This window comes from Odocoileus virginianus, chromosome 8 (assembly GCF_023699985.2).
Source record: "Odocoileus virginianus isolate 20LAN1187 ecotype Illinois chromosome 8, Ovbor_1.2, whole genome shotgun sequence".
NCBI lineage: Eukaryota > Metazoa > Chordata > Mammalia > Artiodactyla > Cervidae > Odocoileus > Odocoileus virginianus.
Genome location: NC_069681.1, coordinates 12396069 through 12411838, shown reverse-complemented (window position 1 = coordinate 12411838; position 15770 = coordinate 12396069). Strand labels below are relative to the sequence as shown.

General features: G+C 43.9%; 1 protein-coding gene across 2 annotated transcripts in view; it reads left to right on the top strand.

Moving 5' to 3' along the window:
• ENOX1 (ecto-NOX disulfide-thiol exchanger 1) overlaps positions 1-15770 on the top strand; it is a 290859-nt gene that overhangs the window by 257259 nt on the left and 17830 nt on the right. For both annotated transcript variants that reach the window (XM_070471188.1, XM_070471187.1), the window contains one exon: positions 14094-14179. In XM_070471188.1, the coding sequence (XP_070327289.1) occupies positions 14094-14179 (86 nt within the window). The remainder of the gene's footprint in view (positions 1-14093; positions 14180-15770) is intronic.

The following is a 15770-nucleotide window of genomic DNA, read 5'->3' as shown; positions in this document are numbered from 1 at the left end:
CCTGGGACCCCACCTTGGAAGCCCATATATTTCGGGCTGTCCCCAAAGTCGCCAAATCCCGAGGAGGAGATGCCAGCAGCTTCACTGCCTGGGGCACAGCACTGACTCAGCCACACCGAGGCACTGACCCCTGGGTCCAGGGTTAGCTGGGCTCCCACGGCGTGGGTAAGAGTGAGGAAGGAGGCTGTGGTCCACGTGAGACAGCTGTTCTTCCATAGCTCGTCATCCGGCGGGAGTAGCACGTGGATGCCTTTTCTAAACACTGCAGGCACTCACCGCAGAACAACAGGTACCTCAGGTCCTGGAGAATCTGGCACGGGAGGAATTAAACTCAAAAGACAGTCCAGACTTCATCCATCACATATAGATTTTTCAACTACAGGGTTATTGAATATGACATCAACTTAGAGATACTCCAAGGAAAACCAATTATTTTTTTTTTCTGTGATGATATACAGCCGTGCATGAGTTTCATAAGACATGCTGATGTGTTGTTGGTTCCAGGAGCCCAAAATGAACCCATATGTAGTTGGCAACTGGATTTTTCTTTTACTGGAAAATGTGTCAGACTCTTGACAACAGTTTCTCTTTTGCTCAGTGTGACAAAGTTGTGATTTCTCCCACAGTGCTTTTAGGGTATGACCGGAGTACATAATTAATGATCAATAGTAAACACTCCCTCTTTAAGTCTGAATAATATAGACCACTTGGCAGTTAAAAAAAAAAATGGGAATGGTGTCCATTTTCTTTACTTCTTTTCTGACAGTATAGATTGCTGCTGCTTTTAGGTTCTACTTGGAGAACACAGTTCATTTACAGTATCAGCTACATAATTAGTGTATAGCTAGCTAGCTAGATTATATATATACACACACACTGAAGTCACTCAGTCATGTCCAACTCTTTGGGATCCCATGGACTGTAGCCTGCTAGGCTCCTTTACCCATGGAATTCTCCAGGCCAGAATACTGAAGTGGGTTGCCATTTCCTCCTCCAGAGGATTCTAACCCAGGGATTGAACCTAGGTCTCCTGCATTGCAGGCAGATTCTTTACCATCTGAGCCACCAGGGAAGCCCCTATATACATACACACACACAGTATTTATTTAACATATATAAATTTATTTTGCAGCATTTATATTACACATACACACACAGATCTTCCTCAGTTTATGATGGGGTTGCATGCCAATAAACTCATCTTAAGTTGAAAACATCTAAGTCAAAAATGGATTTAATACACCTAACTTCCCTCGTGGCTCAGACTGTAAAGAATCTGCCTGCAATGCAGGAGACCCAGGTTCTATCCCTGGGTCTGGAAGATCCCCTGGAGAAGGGAATGGCTACCCATTGCAGTATTCTTGCCTGGAGAATTCCATGGACAGAGGAGCCTGGCAGACTATAGTTGATGGAGTCATAAAGAGTCGGATACAAACTGAGTGACTAACACTTTCACTTTTCTTTCACTCACCAAACATCATAGCTTAGCCCAGCCTACCTCAGAACGCTTACACGAGCTAACAGACAGGCAACCATCTCATGTCTCATGAAGTTTATTGACCACAAAGTCTCATGTCGTTGATTGACTACAGTACTGAAACTTTAAGACAGAACTGGCTGTGGGTTCCAGACTAGTTCTCAGCGTGTTGGTCGTTCCCTCACGGTCATGTGGCTGACTGGGATCCACGGCTCGATACCACTGTCCAGCGTCACGGGAGGGTGTCATGGCACTAGCCCAGGAAAAGCCGAAAGTCACACTATAGTTCCTACTAAACGCACACTGCTCTCACACTCATAAAGTCAAGAAATCGTTAAGTGGAACCATTCTAAGTCGGGGACTGTCTATATAGACACACACACCACACACCATTTTTTTCAGTCAGCCACCTCTAAAGTTTAAAAATGCTTTACACAATGAAGGTGAATGGGAGGAAACGGGAGGGCTACATTTAAAACATGTCAACTCTACCGAGATCTCTAATCTCAGGGAGAAAAAAAAAAAACTTAAGAATGGGTAAATTCAAGTCTGTTTAGAAGAATAAATTTTGTAAATCAGGATCTTCAGTAAAAATTCAGTTCAGTTCAGTTCAGTTCAGTCGCTCAGTCGTGTCTGACTCTTTGGGACCCCATGAATCGCAGCACGCCAGGCCTCCCTGTCCATCACCAACTCTCAGAGTTTACTCAAATCCATGTCCATCAAGTCGGTGATGCCATCCAACCATCTCATCCTCTGTTGTCCCCTTCTCCTCCTGCCCCCAATCCCTCCCAGCATCAGGTTCTTTTCCAGTGAGTCAACTCTTCACATCAGGTGGCCAAAGTATTGGAGTTTCAGCTTCAGCATCAGTCCTTCCAATGAACACCCAGGACTGATCTCCTTTATTAGGTACAACCAACTCCAAATTTTCCAGAACTTTTCCTTCACTTTTGATCTTTAAAACTGGTCTCTCATATTAACATTTGCAGTTCATGGCTGAGCAAAAAAAAAAAAAAAGATGTGAAACTCATTTTGAATCAGTATATGAGACTGTTTAACTAGAAGTAAGATTGGAGATTTACAGTTTGATTAAATTTAGGAGTTTAATTTTCCCTTCATTTCTCCTTTACCTCTCCACCTCAGTATTTTATTTAACTTTATTTAATGGAAGTTTGATTACAGATGTGACTTCCTGCCTAAACTCTACCCAAAATACCTAGGTACTTACACCATTTTGTAGTCAGAGAGAGTAATCATCCAAAAGAATGGCAGAGGAGAGAGAAGTTCCTTTTTTCTTTTTTTGGTTTCTTTTTTTTTTTTTTCAATTTCTGACCACACCATGTGGCATGTGGGATCTTAGTTTCCCAACCAGGGATGGAATTTCCATTCCCCATGTTAGAAGCACAGAATCACAACCACTGGACCACTAGGGAAGTTCGAGAGAAAGAGTTTCTAAGATTGTTGAAATGGATCTTGCAGTTGCCCCCTGAATTAAATGTGCCTCTCTGCTAGTTGAGTTTGGCCATTCATATTTTGTGGAAACCCAAATAGTGGGGCCATAAAGATCTCTCCTGCAGCTTCTGGAATCCGGATAAGGACTGTGATAGAGACAGAATGACAGACTGTGGGTTCAAAACTGCTTTGGAGCAAGCTAGAGAGAGAGGGGAGATGCTAGTTCTTTTCTGAAGAACACTTGTAGGCAGAATGATCCTGGGAGTCCCCTGGACTTGTGATGCATCTGGAGGGGTCAGCAATACTCTGGAATTTCCCTGGAATCTGCCCTTGGAATAACTAAACCCATATACAGGATACAGTAGGCCTACTCTGAGTTACTCTGAAAGGCTAGGAGCACAGCAGAAAATCTCCCTTGTATTAGAAATGCTTATTAACAAAACCTTCATCATGTCTAGGTGCCTATAGTATATGCTGCATGCAAATATATTCAGTTAAAACCCTCTTGGGACACACAAATTTTATATAAAAATGCAAAGTGGAACAAGTCTTGATTGCCTGGAAGAGAGGAGTGAGAGATAAGCTACTCGAATGAATTTTATCTACAGAAAACTTAAAACTGAGGCTGGCACTCCCTAAACAATGAGCAATCCTAGTTTGTGACTTTAATTTGTGACATGAATTTAGCTGGGCCAAAGTGTGTATTCTTTCTAGACATTCTCATGACCATTTTATAAAAGTGGTATCTTTAAGACATATAGATTATGTGTTTATTAAAGAAGATCACTGGGATTTCATTTGTAACACTACTTGGATCTTTGCAGATTTCCATCCTGAGTCCCTTGGGAGTTCCACCATTCTGCCAAACTTTCTGTTTCACAATTAATGGGTATTGAGTGCTATGTTCCAACTCAACCAAAGAAGCTAGGCCCTTGGAAAGCACTTTAGTATTTCGATTGCTGGAATCAATCAATTCTTGTGAAGACAGGTTGGCATATAATTGAACCTAATAGAATTACATTTTTATGAAAGTTTGGGAGGGTAGCATTTTATATCTCAAAACTATGTAGTAACCACACATTAGGTCAGCTTGACATTGCCCAGTGTCTATGCCAGAACTCCTGGTTCATTTCACATGTGCCCTACATGTTGGATTTGGCATGTGTTGAATTCATGTGGGAGAGAATGCGTCAGTACTTTTGGTTTAGAACCAAAGCTTTGGAGCGATGTTCAGTTGGAAACCCCTGGCTATTGTTAGGATGGAGAATGAATCAACATTTTTTATTGATAAGCAGATAGCTCTGAGGATTGTTGACAGTCTAACTCTGTATCACTGCATCTTCTCCTGCTTTTTAATTAATTCTAACACAATAGATTTCCATTCCCTGCAGCCTTGATCGTGCACCCCATCAGTGGTATTCATCATTGTAAATCCCACCTAAATATAGCCCAAACCTCCTTAACAACTCTGCTTATGAAGTTGCTGTTCAAAACTTCTCCATACCCCTGAGAACCATCCTCACATTCTTAATGATCAGGCGGGCTTCTCTGAGTATCACTGTGGCCCCTCTGTAGGTCACGACACACATATTGTGTGTAACCAAGATGACTGTTCACATCAAGCCCCACCCCACCTACCATGACCAGCAATCCCATCACTCTCACTGTTTAACCCACCTGCTCACAGCCAGTCTGCATCTGAATTGGAATGTTCCCCCTAATACATGGGTATTAGAAAGCAGATGAAAGAATTATAGATAAAAACACTTAAAGAAGGTTGAGTGGCAAATTTTGGTGTCTTCAGTGACTAGAGTTAAGGCTTTGTTTAGGCTGCACCTGAGAAAAGTAATCTAGGGAGTGTGTTCTTGTCTGAAAGCTACTGACCATAAAGAATGAGTCATTGACCTAAATCTTGTTTCCATGACACAAATGTCCATATCAATAAACCAAAAAACTTTTGTCAAGAGCCTACGTAAAAATTACCAGGCTTCATTGTGGAAAAGGGCTTCCCTGGTGGCTTAGATGGTAAAGAATCTGCCTGAAATGCAGGAGACCTGGGTTCCATCCCTGGGTGGGGCAGATCCCCTGGAGAAGGGAATGGCAACCCACTCCAGGATTCTTGCCTGAAAAATTCCATGGACAGGGGAGCCTAGTGGGCTACAGTCCATGGGATCACAAAGAGTCAGACACAACTGAACAACTAACACTTTGTACTGTGGAAAAGAGTCATCTGAGCAGCCTGTTCAATAGGCAGAGTCTTTGTCCTCATGGACAGAGGTTCAGTTTATTGTGAGACTAACATCGGAGGTGATACTGAAGCAGGCACCTCTGGGTCTGCTTCAGGAACTAGTGGCCTACCATGGGCCAAGATGCGTGCTAGCTGATGGTGCTGATGAGATGATCTCTCCCCTCCAGACCTTTATAGACTAATGAGAAAGAAAGTAGTGACGATAAAAGTCAAATCAGAAACACATCCAAGGAGCTACTTCTGCTGCAGATGCCTTTTGGGATGAAAGGACAGTTGAGAGCGACCTACAGGATGGATAGAGTTCCTCTGGATAGATGGGGAGTTTCCACTTACCCAAAGACCCAAGTGCGGTCTCAGCAGTTAAGTTAAATATAAGACAGAAAGACGTATATACTATCGATGCTATATATAAAACAGATAACTAATGAGATTATATTGTACAGTGTGAAAAGTGTTACTCACTCAGTCGTGTCCAACTCTTTGTGACCCTGTGGACTGTAGCCCGCCAGGCTCCTCTGTCCATGGAATTCTCCAGGCAAGAATACTGGAGTGGGCTGCCATTCCCTTCTCCAGGGGATCTTCCCGACCCAGGGATCAAACCCAGGTCTCTTGCATTACAGGCAGATTCTTGACTGTCGAAGCCACACCTGCAATAATATTGTACAGCATGAGAAATTCTCCTTAGTGTGCTTTGGTGACCTGAATGGAAAGGAAGTCCAAAAAGGAGGGGATGTATGTGTACGTGGGGCTGATTCATTTTGCTGTGCCACAGAAACACAACATTGTAAAGCAACTGCCCTCCAATAAAAGTTAATTGTAAAATTAAGGGAGAGAGACACGTTTTTAAAAAGCTGTACAAGATCCTGTATTACAGTCAACAAATAAGTGGGAAAACCTGCTTTTTGGACAATTAAAGGTTTTTAAAATCCCAGGGCGCTGAGAAACATTAGACCAAACCACAGAAGTGTTCCATCAGTCTTCTGCCACCCACTCCCAGTCTTGCCTTTCTCCACTTCTCATAAATGCTTTGTCACTCTGCAGCCGCCCACAGGCAACTGCCCCCAGTGGCTTAGGGGGAGACCCAGATTTCACATTTCCCTCCCTTCTGGCTTTCCAGACTCCTGGTTAGGCCTCTACTGATTTCCAGCAAGATATGACTGTATCTAAGGACTGCTATTCTTTGCAGAGCTAAGCCTTCTGGAGACAGATCTAAAAGAACATTGCAGCAATTTTTGTCAGAGTGTCCTGCCTATGTTTTCCTCTAGTTTTATCGTACCCAGTCTTACCTTTAGTCTTCAATCCATCTTGAGTTTATTATTGTGCATGATGTTGGAAAATGTTCTAATTTCATCCTTTTACATGTAGGTGTTCCAGTTTCCCCAGCATCACTTGTTAAAGAGACTGTCTTTATTCCACTATATAGTGCTGTCTCTTTTGTTGCAGATTAGTTGGCCATGAGTCTGTGGGTTTCTTTCTGGGCTTTTTATTCTGTCCCATTGATCTATATGTTTGTTTTGGTGCCAGTATCAATACAATTTTAAAAAATAGGATTCCATAAGAGAAAAAGAAATCTGTATATTATGTTGAGGCATGTTCCCTTTGTACCCACTTTCTAGAGTTTTTATCATGAATGGATATTGAATTTTATCAAAAGCTTTTTCCTGCATCTATTGAGATGATCATATGGTTTGTAGTCTTTGTTAATGTGGTATATCACATTGATTGATTTTCAGATACTGAAATCTCTTTATATCCCTGGGATTAATCCCACTTGATCATGGTGTATGATACTTTTAATGTATTGTTAGAGTTGGTTTGCTGGTATTTTGTTGAGAATTTTTGTATCTATGCTCATGAGTGATACTGGCCTGTAGTTTTCTTATCTTGTACTATCTTTGTCTGATTTTGGTATTAGAGTGATTGTGACTTCATAGAATGAGTTTGAAAGTGTTAGGTCCTCTGCAGTTTTTTTTTTAAATAATTTCAGAAGGCTAACTGTTAACTCTTCTCTAAATGGTAGAATTCACCTGTGAAGCCATCTGGCCTGGACTTTTGTTTGCTGGGAGTTTAATTCTGACTCAGTTACAGTACTGGTAATTGATCTGTTAACATTTTCTATTTCTCCCTGGTTCAGTCTTGGGAAATAGTACTTTTAGTTCTAAGAATTTGTCCATTTCTTCTAGGTTTTCCATTTTATTGGTATATATAGCTGCTTATAGTAGTCTCTTATGATCCTTTGTATTTATGTGGTGAAGGCTGTAACTTTTCCTCTCTCATATCTTATTTTATTGACTTGCACCCTCTTTTTTTCTTGGTGAGTCTGGGTCATGGTTTATCAGTTTTGTTTATCTTTTCAAAGAGCCAGCTTTTTGTTGTTGTTAAGTCTCTATTTCATTTATTTCTGCTCTGATCTTTATGATTTCTTTCCGTCTACCAACTTTGGGTTTTGTTTATTATTCTTGCTCTAGCTGCTTTAGATGTAAGTTTAGGTTATTTGAGATTTTTTTGTTTCCTAAAATAAGCTTGTATCACTATAAAATTCCCTCTTAGAACTGTTTTTGCTGCATCCCGCAGGTTTTGGGGCATTGCGTTTTCATTTTCATTTGTCTCCAGGTTATCTTTTTAAATTTCTTCTGTGATTTCAGTGATCCAGTGGTTGTTGCAAATGCTTCCATTTTCCCTTTTTGTCTGTTCGCTGTACAGCCGCTTGGATGAAATTTTTAAAACACGATTCAGTTCACATCATGTCCCTGCTTAGAACCTTCCATTAGTTTCCTGCTGTATTTAGAGCTCAATCCAGCCTCCTTAAGCCCGGGCCCTGTGTGATCTGGCGCCCCCACCTACCTCTGAATGCACGCTGTGTCGCTCCCCAGCCACGCTTGTTCCTGCCACCTCATTTCCACCCCAGGCCCTTTGCACTTGCTGTTGCCCCACCCCGGCTCACTGTGGCTGACCGCTCCTCATCTGACCCTCAGGCAGGTTCACCTTCATTGAGCGTCTATGTGAAGCAGCCCTCCACCAAGCTTGGGGCCACTCCCAGTTCTGTCCCATCACCTGTTCTGTTTTCTGCGCTGTGTCCACCATCTGGAAGTGTCTCCTTTTTTTTTTTATTTTACTTTTGGCTGTGCTGGGTCTTTGCTGCTGCGCGTGGACCCGCTGCCGCGAGCAGCTCTCCAGTTGCGGTGCGCAGGCTGAAGTCTGTGCTGGCTTCTCTGCGCTGCGGAGCACGGGCTCTAGGGAGCAGGGGCTTCGGAGTCGTGGCTCACGGGCTTAGCCGCTCCGAGGCACGTGGACTCTTTCCGGACCAGAGGTTGAACTCATGTCCCCTGCACTGGCAGGCAGATTCCCAAGCACTGGACCACCAAGGAAGTCCTCTTTTTATTTTTAATCTTTGTGTCTATCATCTGTGTCACTTACCTAGAAAATTAGTTCTCCAAGAGCAAGAACCTCGTCTGTCTGTGCGATGTGATACGCCCTAGGACCTGGTACCCAAATGCTACTAAGGAAATGAATCCCTACAAATCTAATTGAAATTCTGCTCCCTTGGTCCTAGTGAGGTCTGAAATCAAGAATGGGCTAGATGACTTTGATGGGAAAAGCTGAAAAAGGTTTGATGTGCTTGTTTAATTGTGTCTTCCTGGTGAGGGATTTGCCACAGGTGTATAGAACTGGCTTGTGTTTCTTTATAAACTAGGCCCTGAGCTGTGCTGAAAACCCAAGAGTACTGACAGCCTCCTCTGTTCCTTCTTTCTTTTCTTAAATTAGCTACTTACAGTTGTATTTTCCACTGTTGGGAAACCCAGTCTTAAACATGGAGACCTTGCTTCTCCATGGATCAAACCAAGACCAGCTGTTGAATCCATTCCTTTGGAGACCCATCAGTTCAGTAATGGCTGCATGCTCTACCCTCAGTTCCTCATATCCTTTCACCAAGGCTTTACGGGCTTTATGGTCTTCCAGAGAACCATAAATAGTTTCCATTTCTGGGTTTATAGATTAGATTTTGAGTTACACTTACCGTTTTTTTTTTTTTTTTTTCCAGTCTCAGGAAATCTCCCAGTTCCTTTAAAGGAGGACTTCCCAGGTGATGATAGTGGTAAAGAACCCACCTGCCAATGCAGAAGACATGAGAGACATGGGTTCTATCCCTGGGTGGGGAAGATCCCCATGGCAGTCCACTCCAGTATTCTTGCCTGGAGAACCCCCATGGACAGAGGAGCCTGGTGGGCTACAGTCCATAGGGTCACAGAGAGTCAGACATGACTAAAGCAATATGGCAAGAAGCTGTAGTTGATTATTTAGAAAGCTCCCCTAAAATGAACTGATCCAGAACCAGGGCCTAGAAACTACATTTTCTCAGAGGGCACGACTGATGCTTCTGTCGATGCTGCTGGGATGGGCAGGGGAGGGGGGGGAGGGTGCAGTACTTGCCAGAGATGATGACTCATGTTTCCCATTTCTACTGTGTCTCTAGCAATGCTGAATAACTCGGTTCCCATCCATAGGAAAAGCTTGGAGAACCTTTATTTAACTTCCTGCTTTGGCCCCACAGGTATCTAATGACAACTGCTTAAACTTTTATAAAGAAAAGCTAATGGCTTGTTAATATCAGCTACCACTAAGATGGTTCTAAATACTCTCCTAGAGAAAAAGACTCATGTCTGGATTAGGGTGTCTAATCTGACTTTAGAGAAATATCTAAAAATCACATGAGCATTTTCCCCTTAGCTTTATGAGCAAAATAGTTTCAGTAAGAAGTTCCTGCACCCAAAATACCCAGGTTACTCTCTTGAATCCATAAGAGCATGAGTAACGGGCAGGAATCACTGATGAATAGTACTTCAAAGTTACCTGGTTTATATCATTGGTGAGTACCGGTACCAATTTTTAAGGTTCTTATTTCCCCTCATTTATCAATAACAGAACAGTAGAAATGTTAAAGAAGTATACTAGCTATTCTCAGTTCTACAGGATAAATTCATTCAATGTACATTTGATGCTGGGACAGATAGAGGGCAAGAGGAGAAGGGGGTGACAGAGGATGAGATGGCTGGATGGCATCATCAACTCAATGGACATGAGTCTGAGCAAACTCTCGGAGACAGTGAAGGACAGGGAAGCCTGGAGTGTTGCAGTTCACAGGGTCACAAAGAGCCAGACATGGCGTAGCCACTGAACAACTTTTTTTTATTTCTTTGGCTGCCCCAGGTCTTTTAGTTGTAGCATGCGAGATCTTCCATCTTTGAGGCAGCACACTTGGTCTAGTTCCCTGAGCAGGGATGGAACCTGGGCCCCCTGCATTGGGAGTTCGCAGTCTCAACCACTGCACCACCAGGAAGGCCCCTCAACATACATTTATTGTAGCTGTATACTATATTCCTGCTGCTGAACCTGAACACACAAATACTGTCCAAGGGCAAAGTTCCTTGAGGGTAGAGACCCAAGATTAGGGGGTGAGGGACTGTAAGCAGTGAGGGATGCCAGTATCACAGAGGCAAGAAAAGCAGCCACTCCAGGTCCTCCCATCTCCGGTATCCCTAAATTTCCTCCTTCATATCTTCATCTCTTTAGGCCAAGAGTTGTCAGCCACTCCCCCTTGGCCCCACCCCACTCTCTTCTAAACCATACCGTCCATCCTGTTGGGGGCATTTAACTTCATGGCACACCCCCCAAGGGAATTAACAGGAGAAGCTGGGTTATCCAGGAGATGCTGATGATTCTTTGTCCTGTAGGGATATTAACGTGAAAAATGTTGTTTTCTCTGTTTGCTGGAGCCCCTGCGATACCTGTAAGACTGCTCAAGCCCATCCACCTTCTGAGATGCCCCCGTGTCCCATGGGAAGCTCACAGTCCTATCACCCACAGGCTGCAGTGCCACACTGCTCCCCGTCTGAGTCCCACCATCTCCCCTGAGCTCGGCCCACAGCAAAGCCGGATCCGTAGGTCTGCTGCCTAAATGGATGTCCCACCAAGGAAAGAAATGCCCGTCCCCCTTTTGCAGAACCCCTCCAGTCTCTCCAGGCTGCTCTCTTGAGGTGCTTCCTTCCTCCCTGGGAGCATCCCATTTGAGAGGAGAAGCAAAGAGCTTCTCACTAGGAACACCCTCGCCTTCCCACAAAGCCAGCACTGACTGTCCCTCCCTTCCCTGTCCTCCGCCTTTACCCCTTACAGGGGGCAGGGGTCTGCCTGCCGTTTGCCGGAGGTTCTCTGTGGAAAGCAGTGGAGACAGAACCACTCATCCTCAGCCTAGGGATAGCGGAGAAGCACCAGTCACCATCCTGAAATAGAAACAATTCCCCATGAGAATTCTGCCCCCTCTCTCCCACCTAAGGAATGCAAATGAAAGTAGTATTTTTTTTAAAGACTTCTAATTTACTGTCTGAGTAAATCATTCACAAGATTCACATTCGTCTATACTTTAACTCTTATTGGTAACAGACTGACTTACAGTGCCACCTCACCAGATTTGAGAATTTCAGGCACAGGGAAATTGTTCAAACACAAATTAGCAAATGAAGTGGTATGAGAGGAACAAAACAGCTCCACTTAAGTATATTAAAAATGGCTGTGAATCCGCAGCAACATGGGTGGCCCTAGAGACTGTCACACTAAGGGAAGTCAGTCGGACAGAAGGAGAAATATCGTATGACATCCCTTACATGTGGCATCTAAAAAGAAATGATACAGATGGACATACAACACAGAAAGAGACTCACTTACTTAGAGAATGAACTTATGGTTGCCTGTACACACTGCTATATGTAAAATGGATAATCAGCGAGGACCGCTGTAGAGTACATGGAACTCTGCTCAATATTACGTGGCAGCCTGGATGGGAGGGAAGTTAGGGGGAGAATGGATACATATACATAGAGATGGCTGGATCCCTTTGCGGTTCACCTGAAACTATCACAACATTTTTAATCAGCTGAACCCAATACAAAATAAAAAATTTTTTTAAAATGGCTGTTTGCCACTTAGATTAAAACTACCATTGCTACCTGCTATCTGAAACCACTCGGTGGCATTTCAGAGGGCTGCAAGAAGCTCTAGTCCTTTATGTCTCAGCACAGAAAGAACTCAGCAAGAGGCATCGTGATGGATAAGAAGTGGTTCATTAGAATGCTTCCCATGCGAGGCTTACAAACAGGTGGGCAACAGGTTGCAAACCCCAGGAACTCAGAGAACTACATGAGAAGTAGGGAGCGGGAAAGGACCACCTCCGTCCTCATTCTTGAGTAGACATTATGCTTCCATCATCAGTTCCTCCTCCATGTTGGTGGAGAGGGGGGACGTTTCCTTGTCCCTCGTGATCCAAGAAGGTACCGTCATGGCAGTATGGAAAAATTATTTCTGGTCTCAGTACAATGAGGATCTTTCACTTTGAAATGACACCTTCCCATAAATTATTTTCTAGGTGTGCAGAGAGCATAGATGTCCTAGAGGCCATTAATTTATAGGGGTCTCCCAGACTTCTTCCTTTACCTACAATCCCCTAGGGGGATTAACTGTTTAATCAACTATTCTGTCCCTTTACTCCATCCCTAACTTATCATCACCATTATTTCAGAGAAGGACATTTTAAGAAAAAAAAAAAAGAACAACACAATATCAGAATAAAACAGTAGCTCTATGTATTTCAGGGAAAAGGTCAATCTCTGAAAACTGAGATTTTAGCTTTATGGAAAAGTGTTTCTATGTTCCTCATTTCACTGTCCAAGAAAACACCCATTAAAGTGTTCCGAGGACAGGTCTTCAGAGTACTTGTGTAAACTTCTCGGTTCTCTGTTCTCAGCCTAAGGATAAACTGGGAATTTTTTCTTTAAAAACTGACACTCATCCAGAGCATTCCAAGCATCTCATGGGAGCTCAGGAGGCCATGAGATCCTTTCCCAGGGCAGTCCCAGGACACCCTGCAGTTGATTCAATGACCAAAGTGCAGTGTTGCATACCACTGTGGGTCTTCCCTTGACCTTTGGCTTTCTAGCACCAAAGCGTCACAATAAACAGAATATCAGGGGGCTCATCCTCAAATGTGATTCATCTCAAAGCCAGTTTCAAAGAGAAGCCAAAAACATCAGTCTGAACACGTTTCTTAACAAACAGGAGTGTACAGCCTGTGGAGTCAACGTTCTCATTTCACTGTTTTGATTTTGGATGTAGGAGCGGGGAGGGTAGGAGGGTGATGCTTTTCCTTCAGCCCTAACACCGACATTCAGCTTTTCATTTGTCAGTACAATGTTGACAGTTGAGTTTCATGATGGAAAAAGCCCTCTGATTTATAATCAGACTCCAGCCAAACCATCCATTCCCAGGCCTTTTAAAATGATCTTGTAAATTACAGCAGAGAGGGGAGAGCGGGCTGGCTCTCTTGAAACAACAGCAACAGCCAGGGGGAAATAGCAGAGGATTTGTGCTTCCTTCAGTGGCAGCGAGGGAAAAGAGGGACTAAATATTTCCTGTAACTAGCAGAGGTAATTACCAGGGGAGCTGGAGGCAGCGTGCTCTCTGACATAGCCGCAGGAGCCATTTTCATATTGGTAAGTCCACCGAGAGGAAGAAAGGGGAAGAAGGGGATCACTTGATCCTTCCAGTAACCACAATTTTATATCGGTAAATCAAGCATAAAATTGGTAGTTGAAATGCTGCCAGAAACCTCTGTTTGGAAACACCTTTATTCATCTGTGTATTTTCTGTCTCGCTTTTCTAACTACTGTCATTCCGGGAGACAGTGTTCTGTTGGCCACGTTACTATTACTGTCTTCAAAACGGGCTATTACTGAATGCTTGCCGAGCACTGATACAAGTGGCAAGACCACGACTCAGCCCTGACAAAACTGTCACTGGGGTCAGATGACAATATTCGCCTGAGATTTCTACTTGCCTCTCAGTAACATCCTTTTGCCTTCTTCATTTCAGGCATCATATCCACGTTTCTTCACGTCCATCCTTTCGGAGCCAATATAGAATATCTCTGGTCGTACATGCAGCAGCTGGACTCCAAGGTAAGTCCTTTTTCTCAACTGGCGTTGCGAAAACTTAGGACATTGGTTGCTGGCTGCAGGTTGAACCTGTGTGATCTGTGTTAGGGACATAATAGAGGATGGAGGTCTGTCTGTACTTCTCCACAGGAACTCAGTTTTTGGCAGAGAATGTCTTCTTTCCCTTGCTTTTGTCCCTGTAGAAAGAAAAGCAGTTACTGAAAATGACACTGACTTTCAGCAGACATCAAATGACTGCGAGCAGCATATGAGGGAGTTGAAAGTGCAATTTGGCTGAAAGTCCCCACAAGGGAGATACAAGGTCAGGGCGGCTAATGGGGCATTATCCTTCGGCCGTGTCCTCCCAGGACCCTATGCTAAGGGCTCAACACAAAAGAGGAAAATCACCTCAAATAACATAAAGATCTGATACAACTCTCAAAAAAACTGTGTTAGTGGTGGTATTTAGCATCATTCCCCAAATGGAAAAGAAATGACTACAAAAGTTCTTCTCAGCTACGCGCCTCGAGAGGCACACCCAGGTCAGGACGTCACTCCTCTCTTCTCAGAGGCTAGTTTTCCTCCTCTGCACATCAGCTGCACTCCTAGCCCATGGAGGCATTTGTGTGAAAAAAAGAAGGGACAAAAAGCGCAATGTATGTATCAGATCCCGGTGAATGGTGAGAGGGGCCTCTGTCGAAATAAGTTCAGTTCAGTTGCTCAGTCGTGTCCGACTCTTTGTGACCCCGTGGACTGCAGCAGGCCAGGCTTCCCTGTCCATCAGCAACTCCCGAGGTTTACTCAAACTCGTGTGCCTTGAGTTAGTGATGCCATCCAACCATCTCATCCTCTGTCGTCCCCTTCTCCTCCTGCCTTCAATCTTTCCCAGCATCAGGGTCTTTTCCAATGAGTCAGTTCTTTGCATTAGGTGGCCAAAGTATTGGAGTTTCAGCTTCAGCAACAGTCCTTCCAATGAATATTCAGGACTGATTTCCTTTAGGATGGACTGGTTGGATCTCCTTGCAGTCCAAGGGACTCTCAAGAGTCTTCTCCAACACCATAGTTCAAAAGCATCAATTCTTCGGCACTCAGCTTTCTTTATAGTCCAACTCTCACATCCATACATGACTACTGGAAAAGCCATAGCTTTGACTAGAGACCTTTGTTGGCAAAGTAATGTCTCTGCTTTTTAATATGCTATCTAGGTTGGTCATAACTTTCCTTCCAAGGAGTAAGCGTCTTTTAATTTCGTGGCTGCAGTCACCATCTGCAGTGATTTTGGAGTGATTTATTCACTGTCAAAATAAAGCGGTGGCATTAACCAGGACTGCCTCAGGCAGCCTGGAAGGGACAGAGATGCTGGGCCTCTCACTGGGCGGCCTGCTAAGTGTCCTGCTGGAACGGCCAGTGGAAATAAGCCTGTCTTACGCTGAGGGCAGCAAGGCTGATGGGGTGTACAGGACCGGGCCCACGGCCTGCAGCTCTCTGACCTCAGTACACGTCAGTCATCCTGACTCTTCGGTGGTCAGGATCGACTATAGGGCTGCACTGTCATTTTGTCTTGATGCAGATGATCTAACCACTGCACAATCCCACAAATGCTTGACCTTTCTCA